General features: G+C 41.6%; 2 protein-coding genes across 5 annotated transcripts in view; one reads left to right on the forward strand and one right to left on the reverse strand.

Moving 5' to 3' along the window:
- CYFIP1 (cytoplasmic FMR1 interacting protein 1) overlaps window positions 1-22,522 on the forward strand; it is an 82,459-nt gene that overhangs the window by 58,220 nt on the left and 1,717 nt on the right. For all 4 annotated transcript variants that reach the window (XM_068182655.1, XM_068182654.1, XM_068182653.1 and 1 more), the window contains 6 exons: window positions 5,960-6,103; window positions 7,274-7,364; window positions 15,842-15,972; window positions 18,844-18,916; window positions 20,040-20,134; window positions 21,267-21,505. In XM_068182655.1, the coding sequence (XP_068038756.1) occupies window positions 5,960-6,103; window positions 7,274-7,364; window positions 15,842-15,972; window positions 18,844-18,916; window positions 20,040-20,134; window positions 21,267-21,505 (773 nt within the window). The remainder of the gene's footprint in view (window positions 1-5,959; window positions 6,104-7,273; window positions 7,365-15,841; window positions 15,973-18,843; window positions 18,917-20,039; window positions 20,135-21,266; window positions 21,506-22,522) is intronic.
- On the reverse strand, window positions 81-3,966 carry LOC137469687 (fibronectin type III domain-containing protein 9-like). The gene is made up of 2 exons (XM_068182662.1): window positions 3,490-3,966; window positions 81-1,192 (listed from the first exon to the last, which is right to left on the reverse strand). Exon 2 carries the CDS (start codon window positions 1,070-1,072, stop codon window positions 401-403), a length of 672 nt encoding a protein of 223 aa, XP_068038763.1. The 5' UTR covers window positions 1,073-1,192; window positions 3,490-3,966; the 3' UTR covers window positions 81-400.

Below are 22,522 nucleotides of genomic sequence, written 5' to 3' on the forward strand. Positions count from 1 at the left end.
TGCCTGTAGTGTAGCAGTCTGGGTTGCCATCTGAAAACTCCTACTCAGTTTTATTCATGCTGGTTAACAAAAATTATTTCGGTCACTTTTGGTTACTTTTTATATTTGTTTGCTGTTTTAGGCTAAAGAAAAGCAACGAAAAAATCCCCTTGAAATATAAACCAATTACTTGCTACATGCTTCATTTTTAAATAATGGAGGGTGTCTGAAGTGCTCACTTCTTGGGCACGTGAACCTTTGCACAGAGGCTGTTGGAAAGGAGTATGATATCAGAGTACATCCAGGAGTGCTGCAGCGAGCAGTCGGAGCTCCCTGTTGTGAGCACCCACAGTGCATGTGATGTGCTTGAAGTAGCTGGGGTACCTTCTGTAGCAAAAACCTTCTCCTGGGCAAAACATTTCTAATTTATAGCAGAGCACTGTCCTGTTACTGGAACTCGCTCCTGACGTTTAGAAGATGGCATGATGGGGTCATTGCACACTGAGGGATTCTCTATTATTGTGGCCAGCTGGATGGCACCTGGATGCTTTTCCTCAGTAACCTGTGTGTGCTGGCTCTGCCTGCTGAGCTCCTCTGCAGTGTGTGCCACTCCTTTGGTCCATGGCTCCTCACGCTCTTGTTTGGAGGTCCTGTTGTGCTCTTGCAAGCGCTGGTGTCTCCTGCGGCACAGCAGGTGCAGGCAGCCGTAGAGCAGGACTGCGGCGATGGTGAGGAGCAGGACGCTGCTGGTGAGCCAGATGCCCAGTGCCAGCTCTTTCTTGGTGTTGCTCGCCGATGCTGGGTCTTGTTCCAGTGTGTTAAAAACTCTGCACTGGTCGCTGGAGGGGTTTGCGGACTGGCAGGTCACGCACATGATGTATGTTGTGAGGGGAGTCAGGTTTTCAACAACAAAGGAGGAGCGAGTGGTGGGCACCCTCTCTTCCCTCTGAAAGCTCTTTCTGGAGTAGCTGGACAGCATGCTGTTCCAGTTAGGGTGGTACATGATGCTGTAAAAGCTGTCGACACAACTGGCCATTTTTGGCCAAATTACCATTGCTGTGTTTCCTGTGATGTTTTGGATGGTTATTCCCATCAGGATGTTGCTTGGGAGGTTTTTTTCCTCTCTTGATGCTGATCTCCCTGTGGAAAGGGAAGATGTTCTTTGGAGAAGCTGCAGCACTGAGGGTGGTGTTTGGATCTTAACCGTAGTGCTCTGTAATGTAGGAATGGAGTTTGTTAGGAGAGTATGCTCTCATCTTTGGCACTGCAGTGTAAAAATGGGAATGAAAGTTCATAAAGTCTGGGGTGTTTTAAAATGTGTATTTCTTTTCCAAGTGAAAGGGTAAAGATAAACTTAGAGAAATTTAACCAGAGCTGCTGTGTGTACAAGTGACCAGTTTTATCTTGAGAGATGGTGATTTTTTGCAGAATTTACAATTGGGAAATCACTTCCTTTCACATTTTTTTTTCCAGGTGATTGTAAAAAAATGCAGCAGGTGGTTTTTTCTCTAGTCTGTGTATCGTGCATTTTATGTTATGTGGCAAGAGGGGTCGGCAGGAGTGGATATTAGGAAATAAATGCCTCTACCATCCACAAGTCTTTATTTTTGCCAGTCACAATCAGTTGAAGAACAAAAGAGTGTGTGGAAACCTGACCACATATTCTTTTATCTCTGATATCTTATGCTAGTTTCTTATTCACAAGTTCACATAGGAACACCTTCCCTATGAAGACAGGCTGAGAGAACTAGGGCTGTTCAGCTGGAGAAGAGAAGGCTCCAGGGAGATCTTACCGCACCTTCTGGTATCTAGATACAGCAATACAGCTGGAGAGGGGCTTTTTATACGGGCAGATACTGATAGGACAAAGAGGAATGACTTTAAGCTTAAAGAGGGTATATTTAAATGAGATATTTCAAAGCAGTTCTTTGCTGGGAGGGCAGTGAGGCACTGGAATGGGTTGCCCAGACAAGCTGTGGGAGGTGTCCCTGCCTGTGGCAGGGGTATTGGAACTAGGTGATCTTTAAGGTCCCTTCCAAGCCAGACTGTTCTGTGATTCTGTGACACTCTCTGTGTTAAGTTGCACATCTGTGGCCACTGCAGCTGCACTGCAGCAGTGGCTGTGAACACTGTACATTGGTGGTATCAGTGTCACAATATTTAGTCTTGATGCTGGTCAGCCTCTTGGAAAAGCTTTGTCAAGCTTAGTGAAATACAGCTTTCACTATAGCCTACCTTTTGGATAAATAGTGGGGATTTAAAAAAATTACTAATGCTCTTTGCTGTTTTAAGTCATTTTATGTAATCCCATAGTCTGTCTGCCTTGAATTTATACTCCTCCTTGTCCTCAATTAAAATTAGAAAATCTGCCAGTATTTTGAGATTCTCAGTATCTGTAACCACTGTGAACACTGAAAGGAAAACATCTCTTTTCTGCAATTTCTCTAAGCACATCTATTAAAGAATATATAATAACAACCAGTGGGTATTTTCATTTGTTTGGCTTGGGTTTTATTCTATTATTGTCATGATGGTAACTTTTGAAAAAGAGCTTACCTCAGCAATTGAATCTGATCCCCTAGTTTGATTGTCAGTTTCCACTGTGGAAGTTTTTTTTCCACTTTGAAAGTTTCTCACTTTTTTATGGCTATAAATGCCCATGACAGTAACACTGTATTTCATTGTTTATGACTTTGTTGTGAAAATTAAATCTAATATATATTTTTTTAAGATCAAGTTTTAAATGTTACATTTCCTCTGTAAATAAAAATTAATTATTGAAAATTCTCCTGGGGAGGAAAGATTGTGAGATTTGCTTATAACATATTTTGAAATTATTCTGTAATACAAATATTTTATACTAGATTGGAGACTGGGAAAATGTATATTTTATAGGACATTTTTAAATGGGATTTAGGTAGTGACATTACATTAATAGTAAGAATTCTGTGCCTGTTTATGTATGAAAATTGTTGCTCAAGGGTTTTGGATTCTACTTGCTGGGAAGTGGGAAGAAAAATATATATGTTTATTTTCATGACAATGTAAAACCATGGATATGACTGATCTGGGTAGATGCTCCCTTTCTAATTCTGTGGTAAAGGCACCCTTTTTAATACAGCAACAATATAAAGGAACTGAGTTTGCTATCAGATAAACTTACCAAACAGACACATTTTGGCATCTACCCAGCTACTGCAGATATTAAAATAGGCTGTATTAGTGAGATCAGAGTTTTACTTGCTCAGTTACCTTCTCTTTAACTGGTAGATCCCTATAACTTAAAATTATAATCTATTTTTTTAGAACACTTTTTAACGCAGCCTAGGAACAATAGTTTCAACAGTTTAATCCTCCTAGCATTTTGTAAGTAGAATGAACTGTAATTAAATAACAATAATACATTTCTATGGTTACAAACCATCAGTTATTAGAAAACACACAATTACTGACATGTAGATGTTTGGAGAAGCCATCTGATGTTTTATGGATCATAAAGTCAGTACTTACCGTCGCTCCCTGATGGAAATTCCAGAACAGAATTGCTTTATGGTGATGCTGCTGTGAAAATGTTACAAACACCAAATTTTTTGTATCCCTTTCTACAGGAATTATTTCCTGACTGATCTCTGTTTGCCAGTTTGCTTTTTCTTCTCCTCAGAATCTCTGGACTGAATTCTCATTGCTTGATGTTTTCAGTTTTTTTCTCTGATGCAGCTGGTAGCATGATTTCTTTGTCTCTTCCACTTAAATTCCTGCCAGAGCACATCTTGTCCAAAGATGCTGTTGCCTTGCTTTTCAAAGACCACACAGGTGAAGAAAATAATATCTTTCCCCCCCTCTCTTGCTTTCCTCCCCTTGACAGTATGCTGCCTGAGCATCCCTGTTATATACTCTTGTGTGTGGACCAGTGATGCTGTGAGTGATTAATGTTAGCACTTTGATGACATCAGCAACTAACAACTCTTTTTTTTTTTTTTTTTTTAATTTAAGTAGGGGAGGGAGCAAGTATAGCTTAAAAAATAATGAACAGCAACTTCCCTTCCCTTCCTTTCCACCTCCACCCCCCTCTAGTTAGTGGATTCTTCCCTAAGGATTTTATGCTTTTGTGTCTCACTGCGGGGGGGAAGTGGTGTTGGTGTGTAATGTTGTTTTCTAAATTCCTTGTTACGGTTTAGAAAGATCCACTAACCCAACGTTTACAGGTGGACTGTAAATTTTAGGTACTTCCCCATGAGGTTTACATGTAAGATATATTTTTAGATTGGCTGGCTTCTTATTGTTATCTATTGGCAAGTTTTTTTAAATACCAAAATCATGGTTTTAGCGCTTGCTTTTCTATGACAAATTCCTGTGAAGAGAGGTTCCCTCCCATTAATCTCATGGCAGGAAAAGGCTTTAACCCACTAAAATAAAATTCTCCATGTGCTGTAGCTGAAATAGATAGTTCTGACGGGTTTCTTGTAGGAGAGCTACCTAATTGGAAACACCAAAAACAAAAAAAGAAATCTCATCTTTTAGGGGCAGTTGTGTAAGTCCTTAGTTTATCAGGACATTCATCTGCACATATGTTCTTAAGGTTTTACCAGTTCTCTCTGCTGTCTTTGCCCCAGACCTCATTTTTGTACGTGGAGAGCTATGGAAATGCACAGGTTGTGCTAGTGGGATACAGCTTTAGGCTGTCCCCCGGTGGGACATATTTGGAGTTTGGCCTTTTAGCCAGCTCTGATGTAACAGCAGGACTGTGTTTTGTTCTAGGATTCTAATGGTTATCCAAGTGTCTATTTCAGTTTGCATCTCGAATTTTTAAATTTCTAAGACCTCAGTTGGAAACTGGTGCTTATGTAGAGACATACAACATAAATAAAAAAGTACATATTCTATTCTGATTGCTTCAAAAGATGATTTTAAAGTCTTTTTATGAGAATAAAATCCTTCAGGAGCTTGGTCGAGTTTTCTAAATTGAATTCCAATTAGCTTAATGCCATGTGTGTACAGTATCTGGTGTTGACTTGCATGGGTACTTAGGGCAGGGTCTGCATTGAAGAGGATGTTCTTCGTGGAAAATCTTCTGTTACAGCTGTGTGTGAAGCTGAAAGTTTAACAGTGTGCTGTTTTCCATGTGTGTATTAGAGAGAATGAAACTTCAAAAAACTGTAGGAAACACACTAAGAAAGGTGGCCAAGATTCCTGCTAAAATTAAATTTCAGGGTATTAGGAGAACAACCCACTTGCAGAAATGGAGGGTGCTCATTTGGCCAACCCTCTCTGATCTGCACCTTCAGCAAGCAGTTCCTAAATCCTCACATCACATCAGTCTGTACAGCTGTGTTCACTTTCATGGAAGTAAACATGACTGTGGCAAAGCACCTGGTCCTATTTATACAAGTCTTGAAGAATTTCTATGAGGTTATATCCCAGACTTAGATTTGCTTTGATCTTGTGTACAGCAAAGGGGTTTGAAAAAGAAAGATCCTTATTAATTAGTTGCAGAGATGGCTTTTTTTTTTTTTTGTAGTTGAGTACTCAAAGACTTAAAACACCTGTTATGAACAGAAAATGAAAGTAATTTCTTTCATGATGTTTTATGCATAAAATGGAAGATAAAGAAATAGAAGCTGTGCTTTAAATTCAGGGATCTGGACATGGCATTGACTACTTTTGCCCTTTTATGCTTGTGTAAATGGAAAAGTACAAAAGAGAGAGTGTTTGTGGCTTTATAAATGATAAATGGAAGATGTCTGCTTGAAAAAAAAGTGCTTACAAATTTGTCTTGCTAATAGAGAGATTTTTGTTGACGTTCCTGCCTTAAGAGAAACTGCCAAAAGAGAAACTGTATGGTTAAACCTCTTTCAAAGACAGTAAGATACAAAGTTTTTATTTCATTTTTAATGTACTTTAAAATTATATTCAAATTACATTATTATTGAGATACAGGCAGACAAAATTTTCATTAATCATATCTGTTTTCTTGTTTTAGGCATTGAATTTGGCATATTCCAGCATTTATAGCAACTACAGGAATTTTGTTGGTCCCCCTCACTTTAAAGTCATCTGTAGACTTCTTGGATATCAGGGCATTGCTGTGGTGATGGAGGAATTGCTGAAAGTTGTCAAGAGCCTGGTATGCTACTTGTCTTTATTCTTCTGCTAGTCCAAATTGTTTCTTATAGGAAATGTCTCAGGAAAAGCAAAGTGAAATTGAGATCCTGGATAAAAATAATTAAAATAACTTATGTTGAAATTTGATATAAGCTGTGCTTGACACTACTCAATGTCTTGTGTGAGCAATAGAGAGAAGTGCCTTTGTGACCTGAGCAGTGTTTTGAAAACTTTGGATTCTTCATTGGAGATTCACGTTCATGCAATTTGTGCCCTGAGCTGTTAGGGACTAGGTAGGCCCTGGAAAACTATGAGTATTTTAAATTATTTCAACTTAAAGACCATACTGTACATTCACTTCCTTGATATTCTTTGAGAACAGCTGTAGTGTGCTTTCTGCCTGCCACCTAACTTCAGGGCTCTCATTAATGACATCACTCCTTAGCAACAGGAGTTTAACCTCTGTGCTTGATTAGCAGTGCTGCTCAGGCCAGTTTTGAAGACATTATCCACACAGCCCGGGTATCCTGTGTTGGAAAGGGCCTTCTTTGTAACCGGGAGGAGGTTGAGGTGCTGGCTGTTTGCTATACTATTAGAATCTATATATACAGCCACAGTGCATTGCAGTTAATTTAAGCCAAAGAAATTATATTTTCCTCCCTGTTGCTTGTAGGAGCATGTTGCCAAAATAATCCCGCCGTACCAGGGAAAGCTGTGGTGTTCATCATCGTACTTCAGGCACTTGGCACATTTGGCAGTTTGTTTACAGTAATTCCCACAATGTTCTAAGTACATTTTTGATGTTCTAGAAAGGCTGAATCCTACTTGAAAAAATGCTGTAATTTAATCTTCAGGGAGAGAGGAAAACACTTCTATTTTTCAGGGTTTGAGTGTCAAGTATTGGTTTGCTGTGTTTTATCAGAGGGGGTTTTTTATAACTTAGTGGTAAATTGTTTTCCTTTTTTACCTTCCTGGCCTTAGCTGTTGTGCCATTCTTCTTGTAGCAAAGATGGTTAATGCCATGTGAAGTCTTTAAATTTGAAAAAGTTGCCTTTTTAAATATAGTGACTGGCAGATTGAAATGCAAGATTTTTAGAGCTGTTTCAGTTCATGTATAATTTGAATGCAATTTGTTTTAAAGCTTCACAGTTCAACAGCACTGACATGTTTACATACATCTGTTTTCTCTTAGTTACAAGGGACCATTCTTCAGTATGTCAAGACCCTAATGGAAGTGATGCCTAAGATTTGTAGGTTACCAAGACATGAGTATGGTTCTCCAGGTTAGTTTGTGTTTGATGTTACCTTAGCAGCCTTAATAAGATGATACTAACTAACCACTATCTTCTGAATCTTTTTTATCTGTTTTTCTCTCCCTCCTTTTTCTCCTGATTATCAGATTTTAGCCTGACTTTACTTTTGTATTTCTTTTTTGTTTTTTTCCTATCAAAAGAATCATTGAATGCTGTGCTTTCTGAAAGTTTTAAGACTTCTGTATGTAGGGCAAAAGGATGACAATCTGTATACAGACAGCCTTATGACATGACTGGTCTTGAGCTGGGATGTCCACAATAGTTTCTGTTTCTTGTCTTTCTCATAAGCGTGCTGAGCTTTTGCCTCAGCAAGTTAGCCTCTCACATTTTTTCTGTTTAAATGTCTAATTTAGGTAACCCAGTTCTCTGGAACAGCCTCTATTCCCTTTTCCTTTGCCCTCACCAAACGCAAGATAAAAGGAGTGATACTGCTGGGAGGTAAACTGGTCCTGCCAGAATAGTTATGGCTTGTGTGGGGTGCATCTTAGCCTCTCAGCAGGAGGTGTGACAGTTGCAGAAGAAGAAATGGCATTGAAAGCTGCTTGCCACTATGGAGAAATAATTGGCTAATTAGTATTTATCACATTGTTCACTGAAATTCTGAATCTGCTTTCCCCTTCAAAATATTCCTCCTTCACAACTTCTAATTAACACAAATCAGTCCTTCCATGTGCCGCCCACCTCCTGAGTTTATTTTTCCAGAGTCACTTAGTTTTATTAAATGCCACTCTGGAATGAGGTTGGGTTTTTTCTGCTTCCCACAGCTTGCTTGACGTTCATTACCAATGCTAAACGAAATTGAGGTCTTACTAAGTGTTTCCTTCCTGTTTTTCTCCCTGGAGCATAGAAATGGATGAATCATGGTATTTAGGAGTATAAAAATAATCTCTCTGAGGCTTTTAGCCATTCATTAAGGTCTGACTGCAAAAGCAGTAGGTATTCTCAAATAGAGATAATGCATCACCAGGATCTGTGATGCTACAGGTGACATTAGGAAGCTTGCCAGAAATCCTCACCTGTAAGGGCTAAATATTTGGCAGGAGATGGCCAGGGATTTTAGGAGAAACCTTTCTCTTAAGGTTGAAAGACAATCCATCCTATAGAAAAGGAAGAGCTTTACTGGTGCAAGGGTAACAAACTACTTTGACCTCGTATTTACTCTTCCATAAGAAATCCCATTTGTTTAGATGCCTACTGTACCAAGAGATCAAAGCAACTCTTGGTTTTATAATGGCATATCATACTTAGTTTTAGAATTGGACTGGATCTCAAAACCCCACCTGATTCTCTGCTCCTTTACTGCCCCTATTCCTGTCAGGTTTTGTCTTCACACATATAGTTTTCCTGTTCTGAACTATTTCTAGCAGAGGACACGTAATAACCCCCTGGAGAGTCTCTTCCAAGAAATGCAGACAGCTTTTATAGCACAGTCGTGCCATCTCTCCCTTTCCTTTCCAAGTCACCAGACAGAAGAGGCTTGGGAAGATCAGGGCACCTCCATTGCTGTCTCACATCAGGGAGAAACTGCCCTGTGCTCTCTGACACCTCCCCATCATGGAGCTGTCTGCCCTCGGAGCAGCACCGGCTGACGAAGGAATACATTCTCAGTGATGAGGATGTGCTGCAGATTTTAGCCTTCACTGGGAGAGGAACTGCCAGGCTGTAGAAGGGCAGGCTCAAAGCATGCTCCCTTTGAGTCCCAGTCCTCTCGCTTCTGTGCTAAATTCTCCTCTTTAGCAGTCTTTGCCACACCTTGTTTATGTGTTTTGTCACAGAAGATGCAAGCCAGTACACACCAACTGTTGTCTGTTCCTTCTTCTGCCTCCAAAAGCTTCCTCAGAAGTTGTTGGTTGTAGTAAGCCTGAGTGCTGTGGGCTATGTCTGTGTGCTGCATCTGTTCTTTCATAACAAATCATTTAATAACTTCTTTATAACTGGCACAACCTACATATACAGACCAAAACTGTGATTCCAGACTTTAGACGAAGTATGTAGATTCTCATCTGTCTTGATGTAACATGCATTTATTAATTCAGAATTAATTTCCTGAGGCCATTCTCCATGTGCAAAGTGATTTAAGCACACTCAGTAAGTAAGCCTCTAGCTCTTTCATGCACTTCAGACTTTTCAGTTGGAGAGTTTTGTTTGGACTCTGCTGATTGCAATTCCTTGGCCCCTTCATAATCAGCCTTCTAGACTTGTGGATTTCTAAATGGTGATTTATTGCTGCTAAAAGGAGCAGGGTACAGACAGTGGCATCAGAGTTGTTCAGGACTCCTCTTTGCCAATGGGTTTGTTTCCATAGGAACCGTCTAAAGCAGTGGGGAACTTGTTCATCTTGTAGTCATAAAAATATTTGTCTAAAAATACATTAGGCATAAGGATTTTAAAAGGGACCTTTTAAAGTTGCTAAAGCTCTTAAAGGAATATTTGCCTTGTAAGAGTTTAAGCTTGAAATTTCATCTTGGAGGTAACATTTTCTTCTGCTGTTTTTTGAGTATTTGAACATGTCATTTCTGCTTTTACTGAATGAGTATCCTGTCACTCTGAAGTGTCCTTGAATACCATGAAGAAAAGTAGTTTGTCAGCTCTGCTGTGAGATGAGGCTTTTGTCACTGGTGTACCACCCCTCCAAAATAAAGTTTTTAAAAGATCAATGACCTTAGCAAGATATAAACTTCATGAGAAAGTAGCCAATTTGTGTATTTTTTCATAAGTGTAACATTTCCATGTTTCTTCTTAAAAAAAAAAAAAGTAACATAACAAAATCAAACCAAAGAAGCAGAACACTCAAAGCTGGTGCAGGACAAAGCATTTGTTATTCCAGGCCATGACCTCTTGAAATCCCACAGTTTGGCATGGCATTTTGGGGAATTCCTCCAAAGCCCTGTGCCCCATTGGCTGCTGTGTTCCCATCTCTCCCTGGACTGATTGTGCTGCTGGCAACACTTTGGGAGCTGTTTCTGCACAGCAGGCTGGCAAAAAAGAGTCTTCCACCCTTTCTTTTTCTGGAATATTTCAGGTCAGAGTCTAATAGGAACTGCAGCAAGCCTGGGCGGGGAAGCATGTTGAAGGGCAGCAGTGGCTGGAAGCTGTGAGGGGAGCATCACTTGGGGCATAGCAGAAGGGTTTGTAGTTCTACATGTTATCCCAGGTTTTTGATCATCCTCAGATACGGAGGAGAATAATTCAGGTGAGGGCACAATGGCTTAAGTCCACACTGGATGAAGGAAATGTATTCATAGGTCTTCCTGAAACCTGTCCAGTGAAGACAGACTGTTTGAAAGAATTTAGGGGAAACCCAGATCACCTTGATGATTTTAAGAGGGCGTTAAGAATTCATTAGATATGCAGAAAAATTGAATATTTCTTTCTAGCAAAATGAATACAGTGCACAGGCTCCATGGTCATAAGTCCTGGATACATGTATATGCTTAAACCTGATAAATATTTCCATTGAAGGGAATGAATGGCAGCACTGTTGATAGGCAGAGTTAACGGTGCCTCTTGTAAGCCAAAGAAGTATTTGGATGCAGCATTTGAAGGTCTCTATGAAAGTGAACATAAACTAAAGGTGGTTATAGCACCCAGTTTCTTGGGAGCAGCTGTGCTATTGCAGATTAGTAGATTTTATTTGATAATAGTCAAGTCAGTTCTTTGCAGAAAATAACCCAAAACACAACTAGACCAAGAATAATAATCAAGGTCCAGTTTGTTTATAGTCAGAAATTCAGTTCTATAATTAGTGCCTCATTTTTATCCTAATCTTTTAGGTACCAGAATTGTTACAAGCTCTGTTTGATTTCAGTCTGTAGGTGTGAACTGAGAAATGAAAGGTGACCAAAGTGAAGGAATCCAACCAGCTTTGAGTTGCATGTGTTGATTTGCTCTGACTTCCTAAATTAATCAGTGTACAGACTGCACAGCTGAAACTTGGCATCTGCTGTTTGAGTGCTGTTGAGATAGGATTTTGGAAGCAGAGAGGGAACCTAATCCTTTACTAATCTACTGTATTTTACTGATTTATTCTATAGCAACAGTCTTTGCTTCTGTTGAGATCTGTGCAAATCAGAAACTGGGATTATGTAATCAATTGTTATGACACCTAATGTTGTCCCATCTGCAGGAATAGAGGGATTTAATTAAAATTGCTTTCTTGGAGAGGAGGAGCAAAAAACCTTGATTCATTTACCTTGCAAAGTTCTGTGTATATATAACTAATTCAGTAACTTATGAATTCCACCCACAAACAGAATTAGAGGAAGAAGGAAGGTTGCAGGCAATTAAGTGAAATTAACTTTCCTAAGACACTTGTTCTTTTTCCAGGGCTTTAGTAGGCATGCACAGTCTTTCATGAAAATACACCTCTGTGTAATGTGCACAGAGTGTAATTTGGAATGGCATTGCTCAAACACTAATGAAAACATGATGATGTATTTCTGCCACAGGACTCCACTGGGGAGCAGATTGGTCTTTCATCAGAAATAGCCTGTGTAGCTCTGTAAACTTTCTTTTGTTTTGCTGGTAAATCAAGCTCTTGATCTAAAGGGAAGAAGTACACTAATGATGGCAGCATTTGGAACACCTGCATGCTAAATACTGGCTGTCAGATTTTCAAAATAATATCACAATTTGTTCATGAATGCGTGTGGGTGTGCATATTTATATATCTGTATATGGAGACTGGGGCTTTGAGTGAAGAAATAAGGAACTTTGTTAAGGATTTTGAGAGGAGCTCTGTCACCTGGAGTGACTGTAAAAGACAGCGAGTAATTTTTATGGTATGAACCTCAAGCCTCTTTGACTGTCATGCTGCTTTTGAGTGGACTTAATGTCTCATTTTGGTTTCATTCACACTTTCAGTATGAGTCTCTTATTTCTGGTCACAGTTCTCTGTGCTGCTCATGATTTCTCTCTGTGCCATCCTGCTCCTTTATATTTGCTTCGGGTGAAATGAGTTATTCTCAGGATTTCACTGCTCGTGAAAAAAAAATTCTTATCTTTCCAGATGTCAGCCTTTTTTCCTGAAACTCCCCACAAAATTCACAGGTTGGGTAGGAGACTGAATGGAATCTGAAAACCCTACTCTTTTCGATCCCTGTCATGACCACTGGTTGTTTCCATGTTGCAGCAGCAGAATCTTCCTTGCTGTTCTGCTCAGCTTCTGTTTCTCACCAAGCTGCTCCCCACCCACCAGACAAGCTAATGGGAAGAGCATGTCCATGGCCACGCATGTCACCAATATCCTGTTTGCTTGGATAGTGCTTTCTCTCTGTGGTGACCCTGTGGAGAAGTCCACAGTTCCTCATGGTGTTTCAGGGAGTCTTCCAGGCCTTCTGTTGGTTCACCATCAATCTCTGTGTATGTGGCACAGATGGTAAGACCAGAAACATCAGTAGGTGTTCTAGTTTGATTTCCTCCAAGGCACAGACTTAAGTCCAGGATAACACATCAGACTTGTGTTTGCAGAAAGTCTCGGAATGAGGAAGGTATTTGGCTTCTTGCAGTTCATCCTTAGAAAACCTTTCTTTCTAGATGTGGAAATCCTTTCATCAACAAACACAAAAGAAAGACTACGGTGTGTAACTAAAACACACTGGAAGTTTGTGATAAACCTGATTTCTGTTCCCTAACTTTGCATTTTCTTTCTAACATCAAAAACTTTTTGGGGAAAAATTTTCAACCTTTTCAGTCTGATCTTTAAAATGGGAGTGCTGGTATTCGGCACTGCAGCATCCCATTGCCATGGTGGGCAGGTCTGTTTAAATGACAAACACAAGTATTCACTGCTCCTCACACAGCAGGGGATTGTGACTGGCTGGTATCCTGCAGTGAGTGTTCAGTGAGCACTGACAGCCATTCCCACAGCTTTTCCATTCCACAGTGCCTGCATTGTGGGGAGGTGGGAATTGGTGATGTGCTGGCATTGTTTGCTTTTTAGCTAGTTGTAAATGTGTTACCTTGGAAGAAATTAAGCTCAGCAAGCACTCACTATGTCTGACCTTTCTCCATCAGTTTTTCAGTTCTGTTCTTCTCTGAAGTCACCAAAGTGCAAAAGTTAGGTCTGAAATTCACCTTCAGTGAATACACGTGGAAACACTCATTTGCTGTTAATTTTCTATTGACAGACAGTTCTTTGAGATGGAACAGAGCCAGATGTACATCCTCTCATCATGCACTTTACAGATGTTTTGTGTTACTAATTTTAATGATATGAGGCTCTCTGTAGAAGTGTATGGGTTACCTATGTAATTCTTTCCTTCACTGTATGTTTTCAAGTTCTTCTGTGTCAAGTTTTGAGTGGCTCTTGGGTCTTCAAAGAGACAAAAGCAGCTGTTGGTTGCTGTAAAGTTATTTATTGCATGAATACATCAGTCTCAAAGGTGAAGAGTTCAAAGTAATAAAGTCCGTGCTAAAAGCTTTCTGGAATAGAGTCCCAATGTGCTGAGCAGAAGCAGCAGCAGCTCCCACACCCTTTTTTTTTTTCCTTCTTCCTTTTTTTCACCTCAGTACAGGGGGATTTTATTCATAAATCGTCTAATAAGCTAAAAACACAATTCTAAAACATTCTTCCTGCACCTAGCCAAGCTTGATTCTAATGTGTGAAAGCAGTGTCATTTCTTACACAAAATCTATGCATATCTATCTGTTGTAGCTAGAAATGCAAGCAGTGTTCTGCTATGTTTTCATTATGCCTAGAACTAAGTTAATTTTGTGAAAGGTAACACTACTGTAAACTAGTAAATTAGGCTTTAGGGCTTTTTACTAGCTAATACAGTTTCTTAAGGCATTTAAGATATATTTCTACTTACTTAAAACTTGAACTTACACTCTTCATGTCTGTGTGGCTTAATGTATTTCAATTTCTCTAAAGGTTACAATTCAAACCCTGCATTCCTTTCTCTCTCTGAGGGACTCGGAGGTTTCTATTACATGCATTCCAACACCTCTGAATTTGAGGAATTTCCTTGGAAGAGATATGCTGCAGGCTGGATTTAATGTTTGTGTGCTCTCTCCAGCCATTGCCTCACTGGGTAGATAGCCAAGTGTGATCTCCTGCACGACAAGTGTTCATCAGCTGTGTCAAAGGAGCTCATGGGAAGGTGCTGAAGGGCATCTGTGTTCTCTTTCCTTGTCTTCTCTCAGTTGCTTTAGATGCAGTTGGGTGGAGATTGATCTGGCTTGATTCAGTGTAATGGAAGTGAATTGCTATGTGCAGCATGCAATTTGAAAGCTTTTTATGATGCATTTTCTTCTCAGTCAAGTGTTTTGGTGGCTTTTTGGAAGGGACAGGCTTGTGCAGAAAGATGGAGCCATGCTGCTAAGGATTAACCTGCAAGAAGTTGAAGAGCTGTCTGACCTACTGTAGTTCCTGCTGCTCTTCCTCTCCCATCCTGCACATGGCTTTAACCTCTGAAAGATAGCCAGACTGGGTCTCTGCAGAAGCTGCTGAGCCTGTTGTTTCCTGGGCTTCTCTCTAACCAAGGGACTGTACAGCCTTTCTGGGTCTGGAGGGCAAGGACTGGAAGTCCACCAGCATGTTTACTCATCGCCATTGTTTAGGAGAAGTTTGATGGAAAAGACACATGATTATGTAAACTATGTGGGTTTGAAAATCATAATTTTAGCTGTATTTTAACAGCTTTTGCAAAACTTTGACAGAAACTGTGTTCTGGTTGCTCTTGTCAGCAGGATCTGGTGACAGGATCTGTACCCTTGCCTGCAGAGCTTGACTTGTGATCTCTGTATTTGCTTTGAGAGGTCACAGATCACCTCTGGCCCTGTGGCACTGTCGGAGTTACAGCCTGACACTACCCTTCTTCCCTGTATCTGAGCTCTCAGCTCCTTGCTGGCTCTGTCATCCATGAAAATAGCAGCTGTGAATTGAGTGTGTCAGTAGTGCAGCAGGTTGGGGAATGGTGGCTGGAACAGGGCTTAAAGCAGACGAGAGCTCTAGTTTCTCTTCCTGCTCCTGGGTCTTTTTTTCTTAGCTCTTATACCGGTTCCCTTTTCCAGGAGTGATAAGTTAGGCACTCCACTTTGCATGATTTATCCAGTTAAAAAGGTCAGTGCACTGGCTTAACACTTCATAATCTCTGAGTTTTAATGCATTTAAATGCTGCTCCTTTCAGTTTCCTCTAGGCTGCACGTCTGGAGATAAAATCTCATGTGCTGATACATGGAGAGGGGAGTCTAAACCTCTGCCTGTGGTTATTTGTGTTCTCAAACAGTGTATGGAGGTGCATTTGGGCACCGTTTGAATAGACAAATTGGTTAGAAAAGGGCTTTTGAAGCAGACATTTAAATTAATCCTGGTCTCTATGACTCTTATTCACATGGCCAGTATCTTTTGTCTGCTTTCCTGAGGTAACAGTGTGCCTGTGTGGTCATCACTAGATTCGCTCTGGCTCCTAAGACTTTTTTTTTCACTTCTCTTCTGATTTCAGGTATCTTGGAGTTTTTTCACCATCAGTTGAAGGACATTGTTGAATATGCAGAACTGAAGACTGTCTGCTTCCAGAATTTGCGGGAAGTGGGAAATGCTGTCCTGTTTTGCCTCCTCATTGAACAGAGTCTGGTAGGTGCCTGCTGTGCTAGTTTAAAATCCATCTGTCTCTCAAAATGTACTCTCATATTTTTGTGACTAACGTCATCAATAACAAGGTTGAAATCTGTGAGTTTGCTGTTACTGATAGGCAGATGGGTAGGAACAGTTCCCTGCACTTATCTCTCACAGCCTTGCAGGGGCTTTCATGTCTGTTAGATACAGCGATGCCTGACTTTGCTGGGTGAGAGACGTTGCCTCTTGCGTGGTACCTGAGGATCTGACATTGCAATCTTCACCATAAATTACAGTCACATATGCCACTCCTGCAGCCAGTCACAGTGTGGCCACTCTTTATGTCAGTGAGCTGTGCATCTGGTGCTGCTGTATTCCTTTCCTGCATGTCATTCCTGTTGAGGTCTGAAACATCACAAGGTTAACGTCGACATCCTTGGGCGTCCTCCTGGCTGCTCGGATGGCTGACAGTGGTGCAGAAATTCACTCATCTGTCCTAGCTTGAACAAAACTCTGAAATGTGTCAGTCTTTCAGCTGCTTCTGACATATCTAGAGTTTACCTTACACTGTGTAAACCTGCCCACAGCTGACAGCACAGTGCTACAATTGATCTTTATCCCTACCTCCAGTTTTCTTTTCCCACCCTTCTCCCATGTTATTACTATTTGATGATCAAACAAGATGCCCAGACCTGTAATTTCTTTGTTTTCAATGCTATTGGGTGCTTACAGAGGAAAGGTGGGCATTGGTAATGGATCAGAACAGCAGCAGGTCTGCTGGCTTCCCTTTTTTACCCGCATGGTGTTGTTGAATGTTGGGTGGGGGGGTCTCTTCCTGCTGTGCATACAGGCACCCTGCCCAGGCTGTGCACTCTCATGGTGCTGCTGAGGCTGGGCAGCATGCAGAGATCTTTGCTGACTGCAAACCAGCCACGTCATTTCCTCAGCAAGCTGGCTGGGGGCCTGCTGTTGGACAAAAATAAACCCTCATGGAAGGCTTCTCTAGGGTGTATTAAAGCTGTCAGTGTTAGATAAGGTAACGAAGACATGCTGTTCCTCAGGATTCCTGCTCATGGTGTTAGAGGATCCCTCCCTCATGGTGGAGTGTAATTGTAGGGCCGGGGGACACGCAGCAAACCTGTCATCAGTAACGGCACAGCTGAGACAGAGAAGCTGGATTCCTTTGGATTCAGGCTGAGTGGGTGCGTGGTCAAGGCCAGGCAGGCGAGGGCCGTCACTCCCTCCTGGGAGGATTGAGGGTGTACCAGAGTGACACCAGCATGGAGGTACCTTCCTTGGGACACCGCCGAGGTTACCCTTTCCAGTCACACACCCCACACACACATCCAGTCACCGATGTGCTCCCTGCCTCTCCTCTTGCTTTTGTCCTCAGTCAGGCCCCCATGTCCTGTCGTGTATTTCAATAATTTTCCATTGTGGTCATCCCTCATAGCTAATCTAGATTTTAGTGGGGTGTAATTCTGAGTATATCTGTGGTAGTGGGTGGGTCTCATGCATTTCCCTGGTTGACAGCAAGGAATTAGAAAAGGAGCTGGAAAAGGTGCATGAGCCCCAGCACCATAGCCTTGCTAAGAGTATGGATGATGACAACTTTTCTAATATCGGTGTTGAGGGATTACAGGTTAGTGGGGTCTCTGCTTCAAAACTAAGGAGTGGGTCGTAGCAAAGCCATGCATCTGCTTCTGGTCAGCTGCATCTTCCCTGTGTGTACACACAGGAGCAAAGAAACAGGAGACATCTGTCTTCCTTTCCCCTGTCCCTAAAGATGTAGAATACTTCCTAAGACATGATTCTCTGCTGTTGTCGTGTGTCTCAGCCTGCCTGGCAGGGAGACACTCCCACCGCGATAAGCTGCCATTAGGATAATGGGTTGTGGCTCTGGTAAAAATAACCAAGCACTGAGTCATCTTCTTCCCCCTTTTGTCTGTGCGGGAGCTGTCTGCCACTTTCCCACCGAAATGACTCATTCTGCACTAGTTCATTTAATAAATGCCCTGTCCTTTATGAACTGCCAGCTGAGGACGGGAGGGGAGTTGCTGGAGTTTCTTTGGGAGTTCAGAGTGACCTGGTGACATGAAGTGGTCTTTGGGAGCGACCCATGAGGAGAGGCAGAGCTGGAAGCGGCTCCTGCCGTGGTGGCAGAGGCCGGCTGCCCTCTGGTGTTTCTGCAGCGGCATCGGCCTGCCTTTGTGTTATAAACGAAAAATGATCCAGCCAAATTAAAAAAATAAAAAGAATTTATTTTAGCAATAGAGATCTAACTTAGCCAGCCACACGGAAAAGGACAGTGCCGAGCCCGGGATCGGCGCTGGGTGCAAGACACGGAGATCAGCCTCAGCAGAGGTTTCACTCTATGCCCCCACACCACCATCCTGGTACAAGCGATTTTTATAGGGAAAAATTTGCCTGAGGCCAGGATTTCGGCATTCAGTCCTTTATTTCATTCAAAGTCCCATAAGTTGATGAGATTTCCTTCTCGGCGACAAGGCAGAGAAATTCGAAGTCCGGTGTCGTGGAAACTCTTGATGAAATTTAGGGGAACAGAGTATTCACATGTATCGGCCCGGGGGGATGTTCCTGATGGTGATCAGCGCCTGGTGTCTCCCCATCTCCTGGCGAGCCACATCCCCTTGCTTGTAAATCAGGTTTCAACACACACTCAGTTTTGCCTGAGAAGGGGGAGGCTTCTAATGCCAAAGGGTACATCCTAACAACTATTTAATATTATATACATATATATATCATGCAAAAAATGGCGCGAATTCTACCTGTTCCATATAACACTTTGGAATCCCGTTGTGGGTGTCTGGCGGGCTTTGGGGATTGATGCTTCTGTCCTAAATGCCTCTCGTTTTCTTTCTGTGCCAGTCTCTGGAGGAAGTGTGTGACCTGTTGCACGCAGCGCCATTCCAAAACATCCTGCCCAGGGTTCACGTGAAAGGTACGGGCAAAGTGAAAATACCTTCCTTGGGTAATGCTTTCCCCTTTCCCTTCCTGCTGCTGTGCTTCCAGTAACCACCTCCAGCCACCCTTGACCACCTGGTAGTTACAGGACAGAGGTGTCAGATCCAGGTCTGTTTGCCTGGCTGAAAAAACAAATGGTTCCTGGCGATGCTCTGTGCAAATTACAAGGGGAAGAGGAGGAATGCCATGAAAGAAAGCAGGATGGATGCCCAGGGCAGTATTATCCTGCTTTGTGGATTTAGTGAGAGGCTTTTTTGAAGCTGCTGTTTAGCTTATAGAATTGTCAGTTAAATTGAATGTAGAGAGTCTGTCAGCAAGTAAGTCAATAAAGGTGGTCCCTGTAGTTTTTCACTTGCTTTGCACTAAACTGAGTAATGCAGTAGTGAATATTTGCAGGATTGCTTCCTCTGGTATCTGCTCTCCTCATGTTTCATCATCAGAAAGTGACCTGTTCCCCCTCCCCTTTGCCTTCTCTTCTTTCTGTGTTTCTCCTCTGTCTCCTTTCTTTTCCATTTCTCACTGCTGGAGCAGCTGATTTGTTCTGCTTGGAAAAATCTCATCAGCTACAAAACTCTGAGAATATTTCCAAGCTCACAGTAGCTACTTGCATCTCTGCATAAAACTAACCAGACCATTGTAAATGGTATTTTCCCATTTGCCAGAGAACATTTCCCACTTGCCAGTGTTGAGGAAGTGCCAGCTGCTTTTTAGCCTTGCTATACACAAGATTGCATCCTCATTTTACCTCACCTTCTAGAGACAAACATTTTATGCATAAAGACAACTTAGTTGTCTTAGTACAAGTGGGGACCAAATATCTTGGCAACAGCAGCATAACAGAGCCTTATATTCTTCCTTGAATTTAGTTAATTAGATGTACTCTGCTACAAATCCTCCTTTCTGTTTGCACATGCAATGTAGCATTTTAAAATATGTGTGTTCTCTAAAAGTGCATGGAAGATTAACCAGCTATTTAATAGTTAAATTTTCTAATAAGAACACAGTTTTCTTCTTTGCTGGGTAAAGATTGTGTTAAAATAAGAATTCTCTTGGTTAATTGCAATTTATGATTTCTCTATTCACTTTTTTTTTCCTTTCAGAGGGCGAAAGACTTGATGCTAAAATGAAGAGACTGGAATCAAAATATGCTTCACTACATTTGGTTCCTCTCATTGAAAGGCTTGGCACACCCCAGGTAATCTTTCTCATTTGTGTCAGAGGCAATCCAAGAAATTTCTGAGCATCAGAAAGCCTGTCCTGATGGTTCTGTAAGAACTTCAACCTGCACATCCAGCTTGTTGACACAAATGATTTTTATTTAGATCCATACATTTGGAAAAAGCTGTTAAAGAATAAAAGTTTAAAACATTTGAGACTGGGGCAGAAGTGATACATTTAGGGGAAAATGCTAATTGGTATGTATGTTTACCATGAGATACCCTCCCAGTGTAAGCTCCAGCCTGGGAGCTCCTCCTGCATATTCCATGAAAAGCAATCCGTTTTCTTGTGTACACTATATATGTTTTTAAAACATTTTGTCACTCTTTCAGCCACTTAGAAACTCTTGGAAATTGAGCTGTCATTTGAGTTGAGGTCTCCTGGAAACAATGACCAAAGAGAACATTCTTGAACTGCCTTTGCAGCCTCAGCACCGTTTCCCTTTCTCCTGGTGTGAGGGTGCATTATCCCCCGCTAATCTTAGCAGTTTACTAGTGGTTGAGATGTGAATAGTAGAAAGTAAGAGCAGAATGCCCTGAAGCAGAGCTCAGACTGCTTTAGTCGTTGTAGGCGCTGCAGTTCACTAGGTGCTGCTGCACTAGGAGAGAGCTGTCTGTGTGATGGCACAAGCTGGGACAAGCACAAGCAGCATTTCTCTTTTGGGTTTTGTCCGAGCCTGTTGGTGCCCCTCTTTGGAGCTTTCTCATCTCTAACAGCAGCAGCTGAGGGAGGTGTGCAGGAGAGCGCACTCAGGAGCTACAGCAGAGCACTGAACTCTTCTGTTTTGCTTTCTGCCTCCATTCAGACAAAGAATTCTTTAAACTTCCCTGAGATAAATCCAGGACTAGCATTACTGCAGTTAGTGTTGCTTACTTTAAGTGTGTCTGCTTAAAAAGAATTTTACAATTTTCTCTGGATGTTTTTCCACTGATCTGATCCCCAGGTTAGCAGTGTCTGACCTCACTTTAAATCAGAAGACATTTCTCCTGGAATAAACCACATGAAACTGAAAAATGTACTGTATTTATTTTTTAAAAGAAAATTCTGGGGTGAAGTGGCTTTGACCAGATTTTACGCTTTGTTTCTCTCTTTGTTCCTCTCCACTTCAGCAAATAGCAATTGCAAGGGAAGGGGACTTGCTGACCAAAGAACGCCTCTGCTGCGGCCTGTCCATGTTTGAGGTCATCCTGACGAGGATCCGCTCCTTCCTGGACGATCCCATCTGGCGTGGACCGCTGCCCAGCAACGGGGTGATGCACGTGGATGAGTGTGTGGAATTCCACCGCCTCTGGAGCGCAATGCAGTTTGTCTACTGCATCCCCGTGGGAACGCACGAGTTCACTGTGGAGTACGTGCTGCCAGCTGCCCGCAGTGCCCCTGTGGGCAACAGTGCTTGGCTTGTCCTGTTGTGGCCGCGGGGCTGGAACCGAGGCGTTTCTGTGCCTGCCTGCAGGAGCTTAGTGCAGAACCAGGGAGAAGTGCTGCCATCACCATGAGGGGCTCATCATCCACGAACACAGATACTATTTGTTATAAACGCCAATCACTCATTTTAAAAATTTATAAAAGTTTACTAAAAATAAAATGAAAAAAAAAATAATACAAGCATAGTAATAAAGATTAAACAATTAGAGTTAGGACAATTAAAGAGACAATAACAGCAAAAAGTTACAGCCCGGGCTGGGTACCTGTCTCTGGACAAAAGTGAGCCAGGAGAAGGACCCCGATAAAAAAGAATTCCCTCCTTAAGAGGGGTAACCTGTTGCATACACAAATCACTTCATGAATATGCATATATTTATTTAAAACAAGAAGTTCGTCCGGTACTTGTTGAGGAATTCCTGTTAATCCCAGGCGCCTTGAAGTCTAAGTTGAGTTTGGAGAAGTTCGGTTTTTTGTTGATAAGGAAAGCCATAAATTCCTCTCCTCTGGAAGATTTAGGGGTTTTTGTAATTGTTATCTCTGTGTGAAGAATTTCTTGATTATCTTCTCCTTCTCTTGAGCAAAAAGAATACCACACACACATATTTTCTATTTTAACTACTAAAGCTTAATTTCAATTACAAAACTACATTTACTATATTATTAAAATGTTACTACAGCATAACTTTCCAACCTAGCATAATACATATAGTAATTATCTGCGTAGAGCCATACATTCTGCATTTTTCACACTATTGTTATCTGTAGTGAAAATAACCCTCTACTTTAAGTATTGCCAGTGTATAATGAATGATCCTGTGACCTAGCATGTGTCTTTCAATAGGGGTCATGCCCCTATGGACACCCAGCTTAAATAAAATAGCAGAATATTTGTGCATCTAACTTTAACAAGTATTTCTTCTCTGAATTTAAGAGCAGGAAT

This window comes from Anomalospiza imberbis, chromosome 2, assembly GCF_031753505.1.
Source record: "Anomalospiza imberbis isolate Cuckoo-Finch-1a 21T00152 chromosome 2, ASM3175350v1, whole genome shotgun sequence".
In the NCBI taxonomy this organism is placed as follows: Eukaryota; Metazoa; Chordata; class Aves; order Passeriformes; family Viduidae; genus Anomalospiza; species Anomalospiza imberbis.

Bases quoted from the DNA above. Each gene is read 5' to 3' on its own strand.
- LOC137469687 (XM_068182662.1), bottom strand. From the start codon at position 1,072: ATGGGAATAACCATCCAAAACATCACAGGAAACACAGCAATGGTAATT.